Consider the following 23995-nt stretch of genomic DNA (forward strand, 5'->3'; position numbering starts at 1 on the left):
GGCCCTTGTCTGTTGTATGGCTAGAGAAGATCTTCTCCCTGTCCATGGGCTTTCTATTGATCTTGCTAGCTAGGTCCTTTGCCATGCAGAAGCTCTGCAGTTTCATGCAACTCCATTTGTCCAACCTTTCTTTGATTTGTTGTGTTTCTGGGTCTCTATTAAGAAAATTTCAGCTTGTGCCAAGGAGCCCTAGTATTTCTCCTATTGCTTCCTGTAGCTAAAATATGGAACCAACCCAGATGTCCCTCCATAGTTGAATGGATCAAGAAAATTTTATATATATATATATATATATATATATATATATATATAATGGAATTCTATGCCTCCATCAGAAAGAATGACGCTGCCTCATTTGTTAGGAAATGGAAAAACTTGGAAAAAATTATATTAAGAGAAGTAAGCCAGACCCAAAGAAACATAGGTCCCATGGTTTCCTTTATTTGCAATAACTGGTATACATCGAGGATAATCTTACTGGACAGGCAGAAAAGGTCAAAAGCTATGTACACATGACCATATAAGATGATGCTAAGTGAAATGAACCCCAAGATAGGGTCACAAAAGGTTTTCTCTTTGTCGCTGTCGTTTTTCATGTACTATGTGATTTTTTTTGTTTCTTTTATATGTTCTTCCCCCATGTTACAACCCCTGTTTTCACTGTATTTGATTCCAGTGCCCTGCATCTTGTGTATACATTTTTCTAATTTGGGGAGGGAAAGGGAAATAGCAAGATCCTGAAAGAAGGATACATGTTGATCCATTAACAATGAAATGTACAAGACACTATGTTGAAAATGAACTTTATAACCTGAGTTGGGGAAGGGAGGAGTTGGGGAGGTGGGGAGGGAAGGGATAGTAGGGGAAAAACAAAGGAGGAGGTAACAATGTTCGATAGGAAATGTACTCATTACCTTACTCGTGTAACTGTAACCCCTCTGTACAGTATCTTTACGATAAAAATATTTTTAAAAAGAAGACTATGATATCATTTGCAGGGAAATGGATGAACCTAGAACAAATCATGTTAAGTGAGGTAAGTCAAACTCAGAAACTGACAAATGGCACCTGTGTCCTCTCATATGAGGAAGCTAGATCTAAAATACACCTGGACAGGCTAGCTTACACAGGACTCTAGACATTGACACACAGTAAGACCAAAGGAGAATACTTGTAAGAAAGGACCACAAAGGTGCAATGTCTATGTGAATCAGCTCATACAAAAGAATATTTATCAAAATGAACTGCAGGAAATAGAAACAAGAAGTTTTATGCATCATTGCTTTTTTTGTTTTCTTTTCTGTCTTGTTTGTTCATTTATCTGTCTTTGGGAGTGTAAGAGTAGCACAGAAATGGAGGACTAAAGGATGGTCAAATACAGCAGTGATACTCACTAGACACTATGTTGAAATGAACTATACAACTTATGGGTGGGGATGGGAGGGAAAATCTGGGAGAGAGTGAGGGAATGGGTGACATTATTCAAAAAGAAATGCACTCTTCACCTGACTTATGTAACTGTAGCCTCTCTGTATATCACCTTTTTTTGGGGGGGAGGGGGGGACATCAATCATGGGACTTGAACTCCTGGCCTGAGCACTGTCAGCACTTCAGCTGAAAGCTAGTGCTCTACTTGAGCCACAGTGCCATTCCCAGTTTTCTGATGGTTTTTATTGGAGATAAGAATCTCAAAGATGGGACTGGGAAGGTGGCTCAGTGGTAGAGTGCTTGTCTTGCATGCCTGAGGCCCTGGGTTCGATTCCTCAGCACCACATAAGCAAAAAGAAAAAAACCAGAAGTGGCGCTGTGGCTCAAGTGGTAGAGTGCTAGCCTTGAGCTGAAGAGCTGAGGGACAGCGCCCAGACCCAGAGTTCAGGCCCCACGACTGGACCAAAAAAAAAAATCTCAAAGACTTTCCTGCCCAGGCTGGCTTTGAACTGTGATCCTCAGATCTCAGCTCGTGAGTAGCTAGGATTACAGATGTGAGCCACCGGCACCAGGCTCTGTATACCACCTTTATAATAACAATAAATTAATTTTTAAAAATAAAGGTTTAAAAATGTCTTCCTCTCTATCCTATCTCTATCAAAAAGAATCCAGAAAACTTTTATCACGATTGTTATGTCAAAAAAGGGAGTGGAGTAAAGCTTTTATATTTTTGTTTGGTTGATTTTTTGTGCCAGTCCCAGGGCTTGAACCCAGAGACTGGGCACTGTCCTTTAGCTTCTTCCTTCAAGGATGGTGCTCTACCACTTGAGCCACAGTTCCACTTGTAGATTTTTGCTGGTTAATTGGAGATAAGAGTTTCATGGACTTTTACTGCCCACTCTGGCTTCAAACCTCAACCCTTAAATCACAGCCTTCTGAGTAGCGAGGATTGCAGGTGTGAGCCACCAGTGCCCAGCCAAGCTTTTAAAATTTGAGGAATGCAAAGGAAAATCTCATTTTGGTCTTGGTTTCAATCTTGAAACCAAGCTTAGTATCCTCAGAACCAAAGAGAGGAAGGTTCTCAAAGGGGAGGACCTTCATTCTTGGGCAGAAGTCAGTCAAATGGGTGGACAATTTGTGCTCATCTGTACCCCCAAATGGCAAGAAACAGCAGCTCCAGAGCTGCAGACCAACCCAAAGATTTTTTCTTCTTCTTTTTTTTTTTGGTCCGGTTATGGGGCCTGAACTCTGGGCCTGGGCGCTATCCCTCAGCTCTTCAGCTCAAGGCTAGCACTCTACCACTTGAGCCACAGCACCACTTTCGGCTTTTTTTTTCTTTTTGCTTATGTGGTGCTGAGGAATTGAACCCAGAGCCTCATGCATGCAAGGCAAGCACTCTTCCACTGAGCTACTTTCCCAGCCACAACCCGAAGGTTTTTTGCTCCACTTGAAAAAGGAAGTTCGGAGACATTTCTTTTTAGATTGTGAATGTTTTAAAATTTCACTGATAATCTTTAATAAAAGAGAGGGGACTGGCCCCTAGAGTATAATCATGGTTCTTCACTAATCTACTGGATGAACACCAACATTCTATATCAGTTCATACGTGTGACACGCAATGAAGAATAGTAACAGGGCCCAACATGTGACAGCCATTCCATCATCGCTGTGAATAAATATGAGCTGTATTATGACAAAAGTATATGCAACAGAGCCAATATAATACCATTAATATGGAATTTTTGGTTTTCCCACTTGTGAATTGCAGGGGTTTGGAATAATACTTGACATGTAGAACCCAATAGATAATTGTTTCATTAAATGTTAGGTGAATGAAAGACAGCAGGAAAACCTCCTAGCATTTTACACAGTGGGTCCCAATCCATTTACTGCTCAAAATGGTTCTAAAGCAAAATCGGTTGATGATATGGCTCAAGTTTTAGAACAAGCATGACATCCTGAGTTCTAACCCCAGTACTGCCAGAAAAAAGAAGGCTGGGGGTGGGGGTGGAGGATATGATTGTTTAAAACAACCACAGGAAAAATTTTGATAATTGTTGAATCCAGGTAACATATAAATAAAGGACTATGGATTTTCCTCATATTTTCCATACTAGAAAGAATTCAGCCAGGTACTGGTGGCTCATGCCTATGATCCTAGCTCCTCAGAAGGCTGAGATCTGAAGGTCATGATTCAAAGCCAGCCCTGGCAGGAAAGTCCCTGAGACTCCTCTCTCCAAATTAACCAACAAAAAGCCCAAAGGAGAGCTGTCACTCGAGTGGTTGAATGCCAGTTCAGAACAAATAACCTAAAAGTACATTCGAAAGTATAAAGATATACAAAAGTATAAGCCCTGAATTCAAGCCCCAGGATTGAGCACCAAAATAATAATAACAACAACAACAACAACATACATAAGAATTCAAAATTTAAGTCTGAGGCATCCCACAGTTACTAGGCTAGGAGGGACAAGTGGCCCTGAGCCCTCCTGTCACCCTCCATCACTGGTTTAACCTGGAAGCTATTAAACACACAGGCTGCAGGTTTCTGTAAGGTTTTAGGCGAGGAAAAACATGCAGGAGGAGGTAAAGGTGAAGAAAGAAAAGTTTATTGGGGTACACTCCCAGGCACACTCCCTGGTCAGGATCAGAGAGGTCGCCCAAAATCTGGTTGTAGCAGGGTGGATATGGCCAGGGTTAGCAGGAACTTTTAACATGTAACTTGTTTTGCAAGTTTGAACAGTTTCAGGCTAGTGCCCCCAAAGAACGATTGGGACAGGTGGTGTATAATTGGGACAGGTGGTGTTTCGGGAAGTGGCTTTTCTCTGCTGCCTCTGCCCTCCAGCGGCCTGGCAGTTTCACCCTAGACAAACAGGCAGACTCAGCAGTAACCAGCAGGCTCCAGAGTTTCACCCTAGACAAACAGGCAGACTCAGCAGTAACCCAGGCCCTAGAATGGAAGCATTGTATTTCTTTCTCTGCTGATTCTGCAGCCCTCCTGAGCTGGGAGCCCTGGAAGCTGTGAAGTGGGGTGAACCTACCAACCTCACAAAAGAATGTCACAGGGCACTGGTGGCTCACACCTATAATTCCAGCTACTCAGGAGGCTGAGATCTGAGGATCACAGTTCAAAGCCAGCCCAGGCAGGAAAGTATGTGAGACTCTTATCTCCAATTAACCACCAGAAAACTGGAAGTGGCGCTGTGGCTCAAGTGGTAGAGCTCTTGTCTTGAGCTGAAGAGCTGAGAGACAGTGCCCAGGCCCAGAGTTCAGGCCCCATAACTGACAAAAAAGAAAAGAAAGAAAGAAAGAAAGAAAGAAAGAAAGAAAGAAAGAAAGAAAGAAAGAAAGAAAGAAAGAAAGAAAGAAAGAAAGAAAGAAAGAAAGAAAGAAAGAAAGAAAGAAAGAAAGAAAGAAAGAAAGAAAGAAAGAAAGAAAGAAAGAAAGAAAGAAAGAGAAAAAAGGAACGTCATCTAAAACATGTCTTCAACCTGTCCAAGGTGCCCAGCCAGCCCTGAAACAGGTCTCAAAAAGACCTGGCCAGTTGGGAGCCCTAGATCATTGTTTGCTTGTTATTGTTGTTGTTTGGTTTGGTTTGGTTTGGTGGTGATACTGGAGCTTGAACTCAGGGCTTCTCACTCTCTCATGACTTTCATACTCAAGCCTAGTGCTCTAGGTAGCACTTGAGTCACAGCTCCACTTTTGGCCTTTTGCTAGCTAATAGCAAATAAGAATCTCTCAATATGTCCACCTGTGCTGGCTCTGAACCATGATCCTCAGAGCTCAGGCTTCTGAGTTGCTAGAATTACCCGCATGAGCCACAGGGGCTGGCTACCTGGATGGTTTTGAAAGAAGATTCCAAGTATGCCTCAGTGTTCCCTTGAGTCGTGGGCACCCCTGCAGGGATGCTGGCTCTTTACCACCAATCCTCTCCAACCGTGTTAGGACCAGGCCCTGCTTCTCTCTGATTTGCAATCCTGACCCCCTGCCAGGCGCTAAGCAGCTCATAGCAGGGGGCTGTTCTAAATAGGAATGAAGACTAGAAGCGTGAAGAGGCCTGTTACCGGCCATATTTCCCACTCCAGTCAGGAGTCTATTTTGCATCTGCACTGGAGGCCCGTGAATTGGCTGAGGGAAAGGCCCAGAAATCCACAAGGATTCCTTAAAAACGGAAAGGGTTGCCTTGGAACCAGGCAAAGTGTAGCACTGTCCCCAAGTGGTCACTCCGAGTCATTGCAGGCTTCCTTCATACAGAGCCAGCAACCTGCCTTGCTACATAACCCCCTTACCTTAACAAAGTATCCTTTTCCTTCTTTTCCCTAACACTACCTTGTTTATTTTTCTAGACATAGATACACAGGCTACAAAATCTGTAAGGTCCAAAGTGGTCCCTGGTGGTTCCCCTGGATGAGTAACGGAGGTCTCCACCGAGTCCTTTTAATAAAAACCACACAGCCCTGAGCCCCAACCCAGGGGGTGAAATGTCATGAAATGAGTCGTAGGCTTTCCAAAAGTGTCCAGAAGTTCCCATCGAGTGAGAAATGTAATCTGGACAGATGCCAAGAACGCCTACAAATGGGCAAAAATGGTTACAACCTTGAAATGCCTGGCCAAATGGACTAATTCCTCCGGAGATCTTTGCGATTGGATTAAGCGACAAGAAGGATGCTACTGGTGATCATGAATCTCTTATGCCTTGGAAAGTGAGACAAGGCACAGAACTGTTTGGGGGCATCTTTCCTTTTCCTGGGCGTCTGGGGCTCTTCACTGGTCCACAGCACCAGCTCAGAAAATTGGCCTAAGATTTGGGGTTTGAGTTAAATAAAATGCCCTGAAGCGAGCAGGCAGCTCCTAAAAGCAAAAGGTAGCACTAAGGTGTCTGGGGAATGCGCTCCCTCTAGCGGTGGGATGAGAAAACACCGCTGTTAAGTCCGGGTCGTGTTACCAGAAATCCTCAGAGCAACTGGCCTGGAAGCTGAGGGCCCTGGGTTTCAACACCAACCTGAGGTTTCATAGTGCGTCCACTGGTGTCTTCAGGAGGCCGGTGAAGCTATTTGTTTGAAGACGCTCATCTGTGAACCTTCCATGTGAAGGTCACCATTTTGCCCAAACACATCCTTTAGATTGATTCACTGGAAGCGAGAGTGTAAGGGAAAAGCAAGTTGTTGTGGGTTGGTTTTTGTTTGTTTTTTAAAATGATATTTTGTAGTAACTTATTTAACTGCTTAGGCTTGATTTGTAATACATTCTGCCGATGTTGTAAGAAATTCTAGATGTTGGCCTGCGCTGTTGGCTCACACCTGTCATCCTAGCTAACTCAGGAGGCTGAGATCTGAGGACCACAGTTTGAGGTCAGCCCAAGGCAGGAAAATCTGTGACCTGTGACACTCTTATCTCTAATTAGCTACCAAAAAGTCAGAGGTAGAGCTATGGCTCTCAAGTGGTAGAGTGTTAACCTTGAGCAAAAAAAAAAAGCTCAAGGACAACAATTTAGTTTAAGCCCCAGCACCAACACAGACAGACACACACACACACACACACCACGAGAAAAAAGAAAAATTGTAGGTGTACTTAAGTCCTTTGTCTTTCTTTCACTGGGGATGGATGGGAATATGTATTGCTAGCAGGCAGACGGAAAGAGTCACTTCCTGCTTTTCATGGGCCATGTTAATAACTTGCTGGGTAGCCATTGAGAAACTAGAATTGATAAATGTATACAGAGTCCCTTGGCAATAAAACAGGGTGGGGGTGAGGGAGGGAGACACAAAACAGCAAGATGCTGGTGGCTGAGATTTGGAGGATCACCAATGAATGCCAGCCCAAACAGAAAAGTCCAAGTAAGGCCACTCACTTCCAATTAACTAGCAAAAAGCTGAGCTGGAGGCATAACTGGAGAGACCCTGAGTTAGAGATCCTGAGGTCAAGCCCCAGAACAACCACAAAGAAATGAAGACAAAGCAAAAACTCCTGAACATGGAAGCCTGAAGTCTACCTTACAGTCAAACCTTCCAATGTGTATTGACTGTGTTCATTTAGCTATGAATATTTTATTCATTCAGATAAGGTGCATATATTACACGGTTTCTCAAGTGAGCCATATGTATTATACATCTGATGGTAATCTGAATATTATTAAGTCAAATATGTAAATTTTCACTTCATGAAGAAAGAAGACAAAATATTAGTTGTTTTTTTTTCCTTAATTGATCATGGACATAATTAATTCTCCTTTTGTATTTAATGAGTTGTCAACTGAAGTAATGCTACTTGATAGTGTTTGATTTTTTTTTTAGGAGTCAATTTAATAATTATGTTTTAGAACAAAATGGAAAACAAATACCAGGATGGATGCAGAACAAAAAACCAGTATCCTGATGGGTTAGAATCTGTGTCAGAGAGATGAAAGCCCAGCACAATTCCCTTACTATAGGACGGGGAAACTGAGGCCCAGCCACCTGAAGGAGCTTGCCAATGTCTCCTTATTCATTTTCCCTGGGGACATTGGCTGAGAGTCCCATGTCTCAGAGTTCTCACTGTCACTCAACCCCTTTCCAACTTTGAAGCTTCACTGGCAAATGAGGAGGTTGGATAAGGGTCTGTCTGTGATGCTCCAATTTCCCAGAGCTCCTCCCCCATGTACAGCATTCATGATGAACATGAACCAGTAGCTACAGATTTGCAGCAGCAGCTGGGAAACAGGAACCAGCCCCAGGGTCACAAGCCACGACCTTCAAGGAAAAAGAAGAATCTAAGCCAGGAGCTGGTGGCTTACACCTGAAATTTTAGCAACTCAGGAGGCTAAGCTCTGAGGATTGTTATTCGAAACCAGCAGGGGCAAAAAGGTGCATGAGACTTTTACTTCTAAGTAACCACCAAAAGTGCAGCTGTGGCTCAAGTGGTAGAGTATCAGTCTTGAAGGAAAATGCCAAGCAAGAGCATGAATCCCTGAGTTCAAGTCCTAGTACTAGTACAAAGAAAAAGAAGGAAGAAAAGGAAGGATGGGAGGGAAAGAGAGAAGAAGGAGGGAGAGAGGAAAGAGAGAAGAGGGAGGGAGATAGGAGAGAGACAAAGACAGAGACACTGAGAAAGGATGGAGGGAGAGGAAGGAAAGAGGGAGGCAGAAATTCTTTCCAAGTGAGAGAAGCAAGAAAACTTTGTTTGACCTTGAGGGGTGACCTTGGACCTTGAAGGACAACTAGACTCACAAAGAAAGAAAATCTCAGTAAGGAAAAGTGGAGAGACAATGCATGGAATCTTGGAGAGAAATGTGCATCCAGCCAATAGCTTTGGTTCCGCTGGCCATGGGGACGTATAGGGGAGAAGAGAACAAGGAGAGCTAGAAGACATGCCAGAATGTCTAAAAACTGGGGTGCCACCACAGAAATATGATTCTGAACAGTGACTAGAGCCACAGTGTGGCAAGGGATGGAGAGAATGAGGGATGAGGGTGAAGAGACGTTTTTGAAGCAAGCCCTTGGAGGCTGATTCATTGTGACAAAGGCCTCCTCTCCAAGGAAGCCAGGAGGCTCTGGGTCTAGAACTCTGGCCTTGTTATGGGAGGGGCAGGAGCCCTGGCTCACTCACTGTATGATTGTCTTGTCACACTAAGCCTCAGTTCCATAATACATATTGTAGTGGTTAACTTTACATAGCAACTTGCTTGGGCCACAGCATGTCCAGATATTTTCTCACAGATTATTCTGGGTATTTGGGGATGCAGTTAACTCTCTCTCTCTCTCTCCTCTCTCTCTCTCTCTCTCTCTCTCTCTCTCTCTCTCTCTCTCTCTCTCTCTCTCTCTCTCTCTCTTTAGATAAGGTGTTAAGATGTAATCCATGCTAAGCTTGAACTCCCCCGTTTCAGCTTCAGAGTATTGAAATTAAGATGAACATTATTCTCTATTCTGGTCCTGGGGCTCAAGTCTCAGGACCTGGGCACTGTCCCTGAGCTTTCTTATTTAAGGCTAGTGCTCTACCACTCAAGCCACAGTTCCACTTATGGCTTTTTGGTGGTTAAAGAGTCTCAGGGACTTTCCTTCCTGGGCTAGCTTTGAAGCACAATCTTCAGATCTCAGCCTCCTAAGTAGCTAGGATTACAGGCATGAGCCTGGCAAAATAAACATTTCAATCAATGCATTGAGTAAAACATGTGGACATCTCTAATGCAGGTGGGCCTCATCCCATCAATTGAAGATTTGTTGTTGTTATTATTTTAGCTAAAATGCCTCAGATTCTTCCCCTCCCCCCCTGCTTTGGTGGCAGCAGGGTTTGAACTCAGGGCCTTGTGCTCCCTAAACTAGTGCTCTTACCACTGATCCATGCCTCTAGGCCTCTAGGCCTCAGGCAAAAAGACCATCCTTCTCACAAATAAGGAAAGAAATTTTTAGCTAGACATGATAGCTCACACCTGTAATTCCAGCAATTTAGGAGGTAGAGATTGGGAAGGTGAAAGTTTTAAGGGTACCCTGGACAGAAAAGTTCACCAGATCACATCTCAGCCAATAAGAGCTGAGTACAACGGTGCACCCATCTCAGCAATATGAGCAGTGTACAGAGAAATACCATCCAGGTTGGCCTGAGCATAACACAAGACTGTATTCAAAGGATCACTACTGCCAAATGGACTCATGGCAGAGCATCTCCCCAAACAACATAAAGCCCTAAATTCAAACTCCAGTACCAACAAGTAGTCTACAAGTATGATCCCAAAAGAGCTGTCCATGCAGAGGAATTCTGAAGTTCATCTCTTGAAGAATGTCTTTTGTTTGTTGGAGGGGCAGGTTGCCTTCCATATAAGATACTTATCTAGGAATTTTCTCTTTCCTGGAGCTCAAGGTGATTACAAAAGATGACTGTAACAGAGACTAGCTGAGATCAAAAGACACAGACCCAAAGTTGGGGGACTTGTAGTTAATTCACAGGGCCCAGCAAAAGCATCTCTGAGGTTACCTCTTGCAGTTGAGACAGTAATGACTCTTTAAACCCCCAGAGATAAACCTCATAGAACTCACTCAAAGTCACATGATTTTGGTCTTGAAATAGAAAGTATTTTCTCCAAGCCAGGTACTGGTGGCTCATGCCTCTAATCCTAGCTACTTAAGAGGCTGAGATCTGAAAATCGAGGTTTGAAGCCAGCCTGAGCAGGAAAGTCATTTTCTACAGATTCACACAGCCCCTGGCTTCCCAAACCTGCGAAGAGCAAGAAGTCCTACTAAATGCATGCCTACTTTTTGAGAATCCTGTTGGGAACCAGAATAAAATGGCTCCCATGGCAACTAGGATCCCTTGCTTGAGAGCAGAGGGAAATGGGGGTCTCCCTCTCCCCACCCCCCCTCTTCCTTGTTAGAGATGAAGATTTTTGAACAGGGAAGTGGCCAGAGAAAGTGAATGAGCTGTGAAGTCAAGAAAAATAATTGATTGGGGGGGGAGGTGGAAATCTGTATGCTGGAGACCAAAAGCTCAGCATAGCATGTATTTCTATTTTTAGTAGAAACAAGTCTTCATTAAGAAGTTTTTTTCTTTATTTTGTCATGGGGCTTGAACTCATAACCTGGACACTGTCCCTCTTGCTCAAGGCTAGTGCTCTACCACTTTGAGCCACAGCACAACTTCCAGTTTTCTAGTGGTTAATTGGAGATAAGAGTCTCACAGACTTTCCTGCCCAGGCTGGCTTTGAACTGTGATCCTCAGATCTCAGCCTCCTGAGTAGCTACGATGACAGGTGTGAGCCACCAGCTTAAGTAACTCTTAATAACAACAACCAAAAAAACCTCCATATTCTCTTTACAGATTTGGTCACCATAAGTTAAAGGTCCTTGATCATAAAATACATGGTTTTAAGCTTTCTTCAAATTGAATTTATAATCCTTATGACTTCTCTACATATGCATAATGAAAGAGTGTGGCAAAATTAGCCACTTCCCACAATCTCCCTTTTCTACCACTCCTCTGCCTTCTACTAGGTAAACTCAGGCCACTTTGGAGGGTCTGCAGCTGCCTTTATCCTATTACTAGCATGCTTCCTGTGACCTTCCCTCTACTACTCTTCCCTCATCCCTTTCCTCTTCCTGCTCTCTACAAATTTGCCAGCAAATGGTTAGGGAGGAGAGGGGAGCACATGCAGTCACTATATTCAATATGGATAATGTAAAAATTGAACTACATACTTGATGGTAGGGTGGGAGGAGGGAAAATGGGAGAGAGCATTGGTGACATTGAGCAAGGTGCACTGTACTCATTACCTGACATGGAACTGCAAACCTCTTTGTACAATCACTCTATAATGAAAAAAAAGTATGGTACTCACAACCTGATATAAAGAACTACAGTACAGCTATTTAATAATAAGGTTTTTTTAATAAGCAAAATAATTTTTAAAAAAAACAAGCCAGGTGCCAGTGGCTCACACCTATAATCTTAGTTATTCAGGAAGCTGAGATCTGAGGATCACAGTTCAAAGCCAGCCCGGGCAAGAAAAGTCCATGAACCTCTTATCTCTAATAAACAACCAAAAAACCAGAAGTGGTGCTGTGGCTTTAGTGGTCGAGCACTAGCCTTGAGCTGAAGAGCTGAGAGACAGCGCCCAGGCCCAGAGTTCAAGCCCCGCGACTGACAAGGGAAAAAAATATTATATACTATCTTGAAAAACTAGCCACTCACAATTTCTCTCTTAAATACATGCCCTATTCTTTGAACCTGTGCACCAAAAACATATTCAAGAATGTTCTTAGCAACACGGGTCATGTTAGACACATGTATAGCAATTCAAATGTTCACCAACTGAGAACCACATAAGAGACAATGGCATATGGATAAGTAGAATACAATGCCCAATAAAAAATAACTAAATCAAACGTATTTTCCTCATCTTTTCTGAGCTAGGAAAATACATGTGATGTCATCTAGCAACTCCTAATTATTAGACAATGGTTCTGAGTGGGGTAGACAGAGCTGCTGTTACCAGATCTCAGAGGCAAAGATCCCAGGTTCTTTTTCCCTCCAACAAAGAACTGAATGAAGGCAATGCAAAAAGAGAGAAGGTACACTGTTAAGGGAGTCTGGGGTCCAGCAATGTGACTCAAGTACAAACATGTGATTAAGACTGTAAGCTCGGGGCTGGGAAGGTGGCTCAGTGGTAGAGCGCTTGCCTTGCATGCATGAGACCCTGGGTTCGATTCCTCAGCACCACATAAGCAAAAAGAAAAAAGCCGGAAGTGGTGCTGTGGCTCAAGTGGTAGAGCGCTAGCCTTGAGCTGAAGAGCTGAGGGACAGCGCCCAGGCCCAGAGTTCAGGCCCCATGACCGGACCAAAAAAAAAAAAAAGAAGAAGAAGACTGTAAGTTTTCACTGGGTGCCAGTGGCTCATGCCTGTAATCCTAGCTCTTCAGGAGGCTGAGATCTGAGGACTGCAGTTTGAAGCCGGCCCAGGCAAGAAAGTCTGTGAGGCTCTCATCTCCAATTACCCACCCAAAAGCCAGAAGTGGAGGCTGTGACTCAAGAGGCAGAACACTAGCCTTGAGCAAAAGAAGCTGAAGGACAGGACCCGGGCCCTGAGTTCTCACTCCAGGACTGGCACCAAAACTAAATGAATAAATAAAAATTATAAGCTTTCTCCAGGCACCAGGGGCTCAGGCCTGTAATCTCAGGAGGCTGAGATCTGAGGCCTGCAGTTTGAAACCAGCTTGGGCAGGAAAGTCTGTGAGACTCTTAGCTCCAATGAACCACAAAAAAAAGCCAGAAGTAGGCCTGTGGCTGAAGTGGCAGAGGGCTATCCTTGAGAAAATAAAATAAATGAAAAGCTGAGGGGCTAGGAAGGTGGCTCAGTGGTAGAGTGCTTGCCTAGTATGCATGAAGCCCTGAGTTCTATTCCTTAGTACCACATGAACAGAAAAAGCTGGAAGTGGAGCTGTGGCTCAAGGGGTAGAGTGCTAGCCTTGAGCAAAAGAAACTCAGGGACAGTGCCCAGATCTTGAGTTTAAGCCTCAGGACTGGCACGCCTTGGCATGCATGCACACACACACACACACACACACACACACACATACACATACATAATTGTAAACTTTCTGAAGCTTGAAGGATTATGGGAGGCAATTATGGTAAAAATAATGGGCTGATCTTCCAGAAATGAGGGATCCTGACAGAATCATGAGTTGTTGGAGTTTGGGGCGAGATCTCCACATCCAAGGGTTACCTTGCTTTAATGTACAAGATGCAACCCAAGCACATGAATGCTTAAACAGGAGTTTGTTACCCAAAGGTCAGGCTAAGGTTAAAGGGGGGTCAGCATAGATGTCTCAGTTTGGTTAGAGTTGGCCAGATGTTTTCTTCTTCATGTCCCAGCTACTAATTATCCCCCAAGGACAGTGGCCAGGCGAGGCACTGGGGAGGTATAACGACTTCTGGGCATCGTGGGTTTCTGCATTCTTTCCCTACTGCCAACAGATTTATTCTGAAATATGGACAAGCATCTGGTCCTACTCAAACACAGGGGTGATGGCTGAGGTTAGGTCTTCCTTTACCCAGATAAGCTTCCCATTTCATCTCTATCCATTCATGGAGAATTGTCAGCTTTTTATCATTTCAAAGGGGAGGGCAGATTGAGACAATCCCTTTATGTCTACTATTCTTGTAATTTAGCTTTCTCCATTTACTTATTTCACCATCTGATTCTGGCCCTTTGGATATGTTAAAAAACAATCTTAGTCTCTTTTTTTTTTTTTATCAAACTCATCATCAAAAATTGCCATAGTCTTTACCATCCTTGAAGACCAGAAAGCCTTTCCTGGATTAGATTTCATTCACACCCAGCGAAACTTGACCCTAGATCAAGCATGCCTGTCATCTCCTGACAATCAATTCCCTATAGTTGCCAGCTGCCACTAGCAGCAGCATTGTTTTAGTGTGTGTTTGTGTGTGTGGGGGGGGGGGGGGGGGGGCGGGGGGGGGGGTCCTGGCGTTTGAACTCAGGGCTTGGATGCTATCACTGATCTTTTCCTTAGAGCTGTTAATGTTCTACCACTTGGGCCATAGCTCCACTTCTGGGTTTTTTTTGGTGCTTAACTAGAGATAAGAGTCTCATATACTTTCATGCTCAGGCTGACTTTGAGCTATGATCCTCAGATCTCAGTCTCCTGAGTAGCTAGGATTACAGGTGTGAGCCATTGGTGCTAAGCTAGCATATATCCTACAAAGGAGGATTTGGCCTTCTAACTACCACAAAGGATGTGGCTAGAAATTCAAGTATAATTGGAATCCATAAATAACACATTGGTTCTTGGATCTAGCCACAGAGCTCTGCCACCAGCCTGTCTGAGTAGGGCTGAGAATTCTCCTTTCCCTCTGACACTTTATCCTCTGCATTTGAAATCAGAGCCTTCTACAGGGCTCACCCCTGGTGATCTACCACTCTCTACCTCACTTTCTCAGGCTCATGAGACTCAGCGGGTTCTAATTAGATCATTTTACGTATTTACATTTTAGTTCACAAGTACTAATATCTTCCTGACCTAATAAATACCACCTGTTTGCTCCAGCCTCCTAAATTTTATTTTGTTTCCTCTTTGAGTGGCAGAGGTTAAAAAAAAACAACAACAATGAAAGTATGCCTTAATTATGTTGTCAAAATACAGATTCTCTATAACATTTATCAGGCCTGTAGGGGTGGAAGAAAATGAACATGGGAAAAAGAGCTATATTTTTAAAGACTTAGAAACCAATAAAATTCATTTTACATAAGAAACAGATGTACTGTATAGCTAATCTAAACTAAAAATTTTTTCTGAAAATGACAAATCCTAACGGGAGCCCACTAGGAAAGGCAAACTTAAAGTTGAGGGTGACAGGGACAAAAATAAAGATAAATGAAGCCTACTAGAGGAAAATAAAGATCTGACATCACTTCTAACCAGACCAGACAGCAACAGCACTAAGAACTGATTAGGTTTGTTTAAGCTAATCCAAAGCAGAAGGTACCCGTAGCTGATACTGAGAAGGGATGGGCTCCATTACTCTCCTTCAATACAGCAGTTGAGCTATGCTTTTCAAATTCACATCAGGCTATGAGAGTGTGGCTGGTGATGGAGCCCTAGGCCCAGCACAGAATTCCATCCCTGCATAGCCACAGTTACATAAAACAAACAAGAGATCACATCACACCCTCCAACACTCTCTGACTTTGTCCTTCTCTATAGCGTCTCCATCCTGGCCTACACTTGTGCTCTTGCTGTAGAGCATTTCATTTCCTTTTTGGCTAGTACTAAAGCTTAAACTCACTCTCCTTTGTTTTGTTTTTGTTTTTTCCCTCAAATATGTCGCTCTAACGCTTGAGCTATTCCTCACCTTCTGACTTTTTCCAGCTAACTGGAGATGAGTCTCATAGACTTTCCTGTCCTGGCTGGCTTTGGACCATGATACTCAGATCTCAGCCCCCTGAGTAGCCAGGATTACATTCATATGCTACTGGCACACAGCTTTGTTTCTTTTTCTTTTAATCTCAAATATAAAGTTTTTATAAGTTTACCAACAAGTATTCAGTGTCACTTGGAGCTATAGCCATGAAAGATAGCCTTCAGGTTGGGGTTTCAGAACCACAGCTACTTTGTTGAAGCCAAAAATTCAACTATGGATGTGGACAAGAGACAGGAAAGAAAGCTGCAATTCACAAAATTTAATTTGAGATGGGTTGTGGGGAGCAATGTTGGGGTTTAGGGTTTGAACTCAGGGCTTTGTGCTTACAAGGCAGACACTCTACCACTTGAGCCATGCCCCCTTAGCCCATAAATAATGTTTTTTTTAAAGGCTTATTTTTAAATATTTTTGGGGGGTTAGTGTTTAGTCACTCATGGGGCTTGAACTCGGCCTGAGTGCTGTCCCTCAGCTCTTCAGCTCAAGGCTAGCTCCCTACCATGTGAGCCACACCACCACTTCTGTTTTTCTGGTGGTTTATTGGAGATAAGAGTTTCATGGACTTTCCTGCCCAGGCTGGCTTTGAACCTTGATCCTCAGATCTCAGCCTCCTGAGTAGCTAGGATTACAGGTGTGAGCCACCAGCGCCCGGCTAATATTTTTAATTTTGATCACAAGTTTATGCTGTAATCCCAGCTACTCAGGAGCATGAGATATGGAGAACTGAGGTTCAAAACCAGCCCAGCAGAAAAGTCCAAGAAACTCCAGTTCGAATTAAGCAACAAAAAGCAGTGTTACAGGTATAGTTCCAAAGCAATCTGAAGTTGAGTGCCAGTGACTCATACCTGTAATCCTACCTACTTGGAAGGCTGAGATTCTGAGGACCTCAGTTCAAGGATATCTAGGATAGATAAATGTGAGTGACTCTTATCTCCAATTAACCAACAAAAAGCAGGTAGTTGAGGTGTGGCTCAAGAGGTAGACAGCCAGCTTTGAATAGAAAAAGCCAAGTGAGAATAAGAGGCCCTGAGACCAAGCTCCAGTATGAGCATGGAATTAAAATTAAAGTAATAAAATAACATTTTTAAATAGCATAACAGAACACAGTGAGACATGGGCCCTCAGACTACTCATTATAAGAGTGAGAGTAATTGCCGGGCACCGGTGGCTCATGCCTGGAATCCTAGCTACTCAGGAAGCTGAGAGCTGAGGATCATGGTTCAAAGCCAGCCTGGGCAGGGAACTCCATAAGACTCTTATCTCCAATAAACCATTAGAAAACTGGAAGTGGCATTGTAGCTCAAGAGCACAAGGACAGGCCCAGGCCCAGAGTTCAAGCCCCACGACCACCAAAAAGAAAAAAGAGTGAGAGTAAAACTAATTATTTTTTACTATGAACAAAATAGATGAGTGTAATGCAACTAATAGTATGAGCATGATTACTCCCATGAGCTACAGAACTCAGAATAGCAAACTAGGAGAGAAAGCTAGAGCCAAAAGCAGGAATACAGACAGTAAAAGGAGTTAGGAGATAAGAACTGAGAGACAAGCTACAAGTAGGGACTCACGCCTGGAATCCCAGCCCCAGGAAGACTGAAGTAGGAGAAGCACAAGTTCAAGGTCAACCTGGGTGACATTGATAATCCTGTCTCAAAACTGTCCCTGTCACTCTTCAAAAAGGGGGCTTGGCCACAAGAGGGGTCAGGTACTTTGACAAGAGCAGCTTCAGAGAAGTAGAGGAGGTAGAATGTATCGGCAAGGGATGAAGAAGAAAAGGAAAGGAAACAGAGGAGGAAGAATAAGGGACACTATTTTTTGAGATGCTAAGCTGTAAAAAGGAGCTGACAAATAGCAATGAAATAGAGACACAGGTCAAGGAAAACCTGAGATGCTACACTTACTATTACTCTTTAAAGACTGCCTACTCCAAGAGAGCCTGATGAGCTGATACTCAGGTATATAAAGCACAGGGAAGAAAAAAGGCACTGTCCTGGTCACAGGACAAGATGAGTGAGATACAGGAGTCAAGCCAGAACAAAATCCAGGCTCCATTCTTTTCTTTGCATAAATTAACTTCTGATGCCTCAGTTTCATCTAGTAGGAGTAATAATGCAGCTGGCGTATTAATGAAGATTAAATTAGAGAATACTGTCTGTCACAGAATAAATGGACATTATTTTATCTTTTTATTCCCTGCCCTAGATCACTTTGCTTAGTATATTGTTGGGGTTAGAAAACTATTGAATGGATGCATGAATGAATGAATGCATGGATGGTGGGTGGATGGATGGATGGTGGTAGATGGATAAGTGAGAGGGAAGGAGGGAAAGATGGGGGTGAATTGATGGATAATGGGTAGATGGGTGGATGGTATATGGATAGATAGAGGGAGAGAGGGAAAGAAGAAGAGGGACAGTAGGTAGATGGATAGATGCATGGGTAGATGAATGGATGGATGGTGAATGGAGTGGATGGATAATGGATAAAGAAATGGATGGAAAAACAATGAGAATCGTGTAGAAGGGAAGTGCTGTACAGGACAAATCTTAGAGAGATTATCAACAGTATAGATGTTTAGATCTTGTTTGACTTGGCTTCTTTTTTTTTTGTCAGTCATGAGGCTTGAACTCTGAGCCTGGGCACTGTCCCTCAGCTCTTCAGTTCAAGGCTAACGTTCTACCACTTGAGCCACAGCGCCACTTCCAGCTTTTTCTGTTTATGTGGTGCTGAGGAATCAAACCCAGGGCTTCATGCACATGAAGCAAGCACTCTACCACTGAGCCACCTTCCCACCCCTTGACTTGGCTTCTTGATGCTTCTGTCTTCCAGGCCCTCCCCACTTCACAGCCAGAACCTTCTCCAACTCTTTTGAGCTTTTGAGCTCCTCCATTTTTGCAGAATTCCAGTGTCCCATAGATGAGTCCCAGAAGCTCTTGTTCTTCTTTGTCTGCATACATGTTGATTTCATGATGTTTGGTAAGTTTTAAGTACCTTTCAGAGGATCTAAGAACTTGGATGGAGAGCAATATTCTACCTTCACTAATCTCTAACTGAAACTGCATATTCCTTTTGTTCTTGAATAAAGAAATATTTCAATGTCTGTGGCTTTGTCACCAATGGAAATCACATTTTCATCTTCAGTTACAGTTGTTTTAGATATCTGGAAATACTGTTTTACTACTTTGAAATTATAGTAATTATTAGCCATATTAATCTGCTCTTTAATGTATCAACAAGGGAGCATATCATAGTACATTATCACAATTTTTAAATACCAAATTACATTTTAATATGCTTTTCCTTTGCAATCTTTTTAGGATATGTGTGTGCTAGTACTGAGGCTTGAATCAATGGCTTTGCATTGCATTCTCAAGGTGGAAACTCTGCCATTTGAGCCACAGTTCCACCCTGGCTTTTTGCCGGTCAATTGGAGATAAGAGTCTCCTTAATTTTCTTGCTTAAGCTGACTTCAAACCATGATCCTTAGACTCAGCCTCCTGAGTAACTAGGATTATAGGCACGTGCCACCAGTGCCCAGCTTTCTTTGTAACCTTACATAGTTTAAGCTGTAAAGAGTTATACAGGCTTCTCTCAACTGCCAAAGGGAGTCCACAGCATGAAAAAGTGTAAACACTCTTGGTTTAAGTGGACATTTGATATCTCCATCTGGTAGCAACATTAGCAATATAAAATCAACCCTGGGACTCTCCCTCCAACCTTGTTCCTCTTCCCATCTCCTCTCAATACCAACCTACCAGCCGCTGAAGCCCAGACCTTAGGACCAAGATGCTGTCTCTGCTCTATGTTCACTCACCATCCAGGTGCTCCTGGAATTCCCACCCTACCCAGGAAGATTCACCAACACAGAGAATACTGTAAACCAAGTCTTCCCAAGAAAATGTGAATAGGTTCTTTTTTTGTGTCTGTGTGCCAGTCCTAGGTCTTGAAATTAAGGCCTAGATGTGATTCCTTGTGGTCCCTTGAGCTTTTTGGCTCAAGGCTAGCACCCTATTGCTTAAGCCACACCTCCACTTCCAGCTTCTTTTGGTGATTAATCAGAGATAAGCCTTGTGGACTTTGCTGCCTGGGTTGGCTTTGAACTGCAATTGTCAGGTCGCAGCCTCCTGAGTAGCTATGAGTTACAGTAAGCCAACTGGCAAGGATTCTTAAAATTGCAAGAAAGTAGCACAATGGGTCTGGAATTTAGGATGTGTTTCTTCAGCAAGTTTCTAAGCCAGTAGTCACCGGGATTTTTTTTTCTCCTGAAGCAGAAAATTCAGACATCCATATGGCCCTCCTTTTCAAGGTTTATCGTAGGGTGGGACAAACAGAGGTGGGGTGGCAGAGTGAAGAATGATGGGGACAAACAGATCCTTTAAGATGGCTTTATTCACTGCCAGTCAGGAAGAATCACCAGGATTCTGACAAGCCAGCATTCGCTTGGAGAACAGGATATGTCTCTGGCTTCCAGCCCTTCTTTGGACACCTCACAGGAGTGTGGAGACCCTCTGTGGCTTAACCTGGTATATACAGAGAACAGAATTCCTTTCCTGAAAGCAGGAAAAACATTTTCACTTGACAATGCTCCAGGGTTGTTGTTGTTTTCTTTTTTTCTCCTAAACAAGCATGTGATAACTCATATTCAGAAATAGTCCTGGTATCTGTTAGGTTTTTAAAAAGAGGTAGTCAAGTAAGAACAGCACCACGCACGTGGTATTCAGGTAAGGGGTAGGTTTATTTAGTATACCTGCTGGGACCAAGCAAGGTTGGCACTCCACATGGCTGGCAAAGAGGGTGTCTGGCCCTGGGTTAGGCCTTATCTAGGGTAGGGGCAGGGGAAAGGTGTGTCCAGATAAAGGGAAGTGGGACCAGGTAAGAGGAGGTGGGACCAGGTGGGAGAAAGGTGTGGCCACATCAGATTCAGATGTGACCGCTTCCAGGTGTCCCAGTTGCCTAGGTAACGCAGGTACTGGAGGTACTGGGCGGGGTCTGCTCGCCATCCAGAAATGGACCTTACAGTATCCTATCTGCATGTTTGTCCTTAAACATCTGCTGGAGTTGACCTGTGGTGGTATAATATCTGAGTTGCTCATAATAAAGAGCAAAAACCTCTTGGTAAAGAAAAACCCCAGGGCTGGGAAGGTGGCTCAGTGGTAGAGCGCTTGCCTTGCATGCCTGAGGCCCTGGGTTCGATTCCTCAGCACCACATAAGCAGAAAGAAAAAAGCCGGAAGTGGAGCCGTGGCTCAAGTGGTAGAGCGCTAGCCTTGAGCTGAAGAGCTGAGGGACAGCGCCCAGGCCCAGAGTTCAGGCCCCACGACCGGACCCAAAAAAAAAAAAGAAAAACCCCAGATAAAGGCTGATTACTGGTCAGCCTTTGCTTCTCCATCCTTGCTAAAAAGCAAAAGAACATCTCTTCCTCAGTCAAGTTTACCAAGCTAGCAGCCTTGCAGAAGGCTACTGACGATCTTGAAGCTTATCACTAGCTGCACTGAATTGTTGTATTAGTCAGGAGCTTATAATAAAAATATTTTCTACAATAGTGTCAATGGTATATATATTATATAATATATGGTATATGTGTATTGTATATGGTATGTGTATGGTATATGATATATCATATGTATGTGATATATATATATATATATATATATCACATGTTTCCTCACATATTGTAAGGTATATTAAATAGGTAGGTTTCATTAGGTAGCCAATGAAGAGAATACCATGCGCTCCTCAGGCAGGAAAAGAAGTTTATTTACTGAACTGTAGACCCCACCATGCAGGGTGGAGAGGTATGGCTGAAAAGGAAAAGGGGTGACCCACCCCCAGGCCAGGACTTATCTAGACCAGGGACAAGAAGAGGTATGGCCAGGTGGGAGAAAGGTGTGGCCACATTGTATCTAGATGTGACCTCAGGGCCTGGGACCCTCCTATGGTCAGATGGGAGGCATGTGACCAGAGGTGGCTCAGGATGTGACCTAGCAGGAGGGAGAGATGACTGCTTCTAGGTGTGCCAGTTACCTAGGTAACAGATACAAGGAGGAAACTTAGCCAAGAGGTAAGGCGGTGTCTGCACTGGGCCTGCATGGCCCCAGGCAGATCTTACACACACACACACACACACACACACACACACACACACATATATATATATGTATGTATGTGAAAGAAGTCTCATGACAAGGGACTGGGCTGGAGAGGCCAGCAGCACAGGCTAAGCCTTGTCCATGTGGATCTGAGTTGGGATATAAGGAGAGCTAACAGATGAATCCATATGTATCCATCTGCCTCATCTGTGAATTGGAATAAGAGGTAGTCATGAAGGCTTTTGTGAGGATTCAATAGAATTTGGCATATAGGTTGCCAATCCTACCACAGAAAATGCACTGTTCCCTCCAGGTATCAAAGCACAGTTGTGGCCCAATAAATAAGTGGGCTAGCGACTTAAAAAGAAACTTCTCTGAAGAGAAAGAAGGACGGCCAATAGACACATGAAGAAATGCTCAACCTCCCTAGCCATAAAAGAAATGCAAATCAAAACAACATTGAGAGACCACCTCACTCCAGTTAGAATGGCTATAATCAAGAACTCTAACAACAACAGATGCTGGAGGGGATGTGGACAGCAGGGAACCTTACTGCATTGTTGGTGGGAGTGTAAACTTGTTCAACCACTTTGGAAAGCAGTATGGAGGTTCCTCAAAAGACTCTACATAGAGCTCCCCTATGACCCAGCAATCCCACTTTTGGGCATTTACCCAAAAGTTTACAAACAAGACTGCACTAAAGCTACCAGCATGACTATGTTTATTGCAGCATTATTTACTATAGGTAAGATATGGAACCAACCCAGATGCCCTTCAGTAAATGAATGGATCAAGAAAATGTGGTATACATACACAATGGAATTCTATGCCTCCATCAGAAAGAATGACATTGCCCCATTTGTTAGGAAATGAAAAGGCTTGGAAAAAATTATATTAAGTGAAGTAAGCCAGGCCCAAAGAAACATAGGTCCCATGGTTTCTCTTATTTGCAATATCTAGAATATGTCTGAGTCAAGCAGAAAAGATCAGATAAGATGATGTTAGGAAAATGAACCCTAAGATATGTATTCAAATGTTTTTTTCTTTCATGCGATTGTTTCTAACGCATTTATAAGATTATTTCTTTGCTGCTTTGTATGTCCCTGCCCCACAGTATAACCCCTGCTTTCACTGTATTTGATGTCGGTATAATTTGTGGAGGGGAAGGGGAAAAACAAATCGTTTAAATAGGGATACAGGTGGACCCATTGCAACAATGAGATGTACAAGTCGTTATGTTGAAAGCAAACTTTACAACTTTGGTGGGGGGGTGGAGGGAGCAGGGAGGATTGGGGGGGCAGGGGGAGGATGGAAGGGATGGGAAGGGGAAACAAAGAGGAGGCTACAATGCTTGATAAGAAATGTACTCATTATCTTGCCCATGTAATTGTAACCCCTCTGTACAGTATTTTCACAATTTAAAAAAAAAAAAAGCACAGTTGTGCAGACTTGGTACTAGTCTGCATCAAGGCAGGCTAGGTGAACTCTGTACTAGACATTAGTGCAGAATGAATTGATTAGAAATGTCTTTTTTTTCTAGTTCATTATTTGGCCCAGCCATCCAAAATCTTATTGAGGGGATGGGGGGTGGGGGCGGTGGAGAACAGTGATACTGGGGTTGAAGTCAGGACTTTTGGTTTGCCAGGCAGTCATTCTATCACCAAGCCATAATCTCAGTCTTTTTTTGCTTCTGTTATTTTTCAAGTAGAGTCTTCCTTTGTTGTTGTTGTTATTGTTGCTGTTGTTGTTGTTTTTGTCCAGTTGTGGGCCTTGAATTCAGGACCTGGGCACTGGCCCTGAGCCTTCTTGTGCTCAAGGCTAGCACTCTACCACTTAAGCTACAGCTCTACTTCCAGTTCTTGAGTGGTTTGTTGGAGATAAGAGTCTCATGGGAATTTTTCTGCTCAGGCTAGATTTGAACTGCACTCCTCACATCTCAGCCTCCAGAGTACCTAGGATTATAAACATGAGCCACCAGCACCCAGCAAGTCTTGCTTTTTGAGTGTGTGAGCCAGTCCTGAGGCTTGACCTCAGGGCCTAAATGCTATCCTAGGACTTTTTGCTCAAGGCTACTAAT

General features: G+C 43.4%; 1 protein-coding gene across 1 annotated transcript in view; it reads left to right on the plus strand.

Moving 5' to 3' along the window:
* The first annotated feature begins 1024 nt into the window (after positions 1-1024).
* Positions 1025-23995, plus strand: part of Slc28a3 (solute carrier family 28 member 3) — a 114923-nt gene continuing 91952 nt past the window's right edge. The window contains exon 1 of the mRNA XM_042696253.1: positions 1025-1036. Coding sequence (XP_042552187.1) covers positions 1025-1036 — 12 coding nt within the window. The remainder of the gene's footprint in view (positions 1037-23995) is intronic.

The sequence above is a fragment of the Dipodomys spectabilis genome, unplaced genomic scaffold (genome assembly GCF_019054845.1).
Source record: "Dipodomys spectabilis isolate Male_0828 unplaced genomic scaffold, ASM1905484v1 ptg000204l, whole genome shotgun sequence".
In the NCBI taxonomy this organism is placed as follows: domain Eukaryota; kingdom Metazoa; phylum Chordata; class Mammalia; order Rodentia; family Heteromyidae; genus Dipodomys; species Dipodomys spectabilis.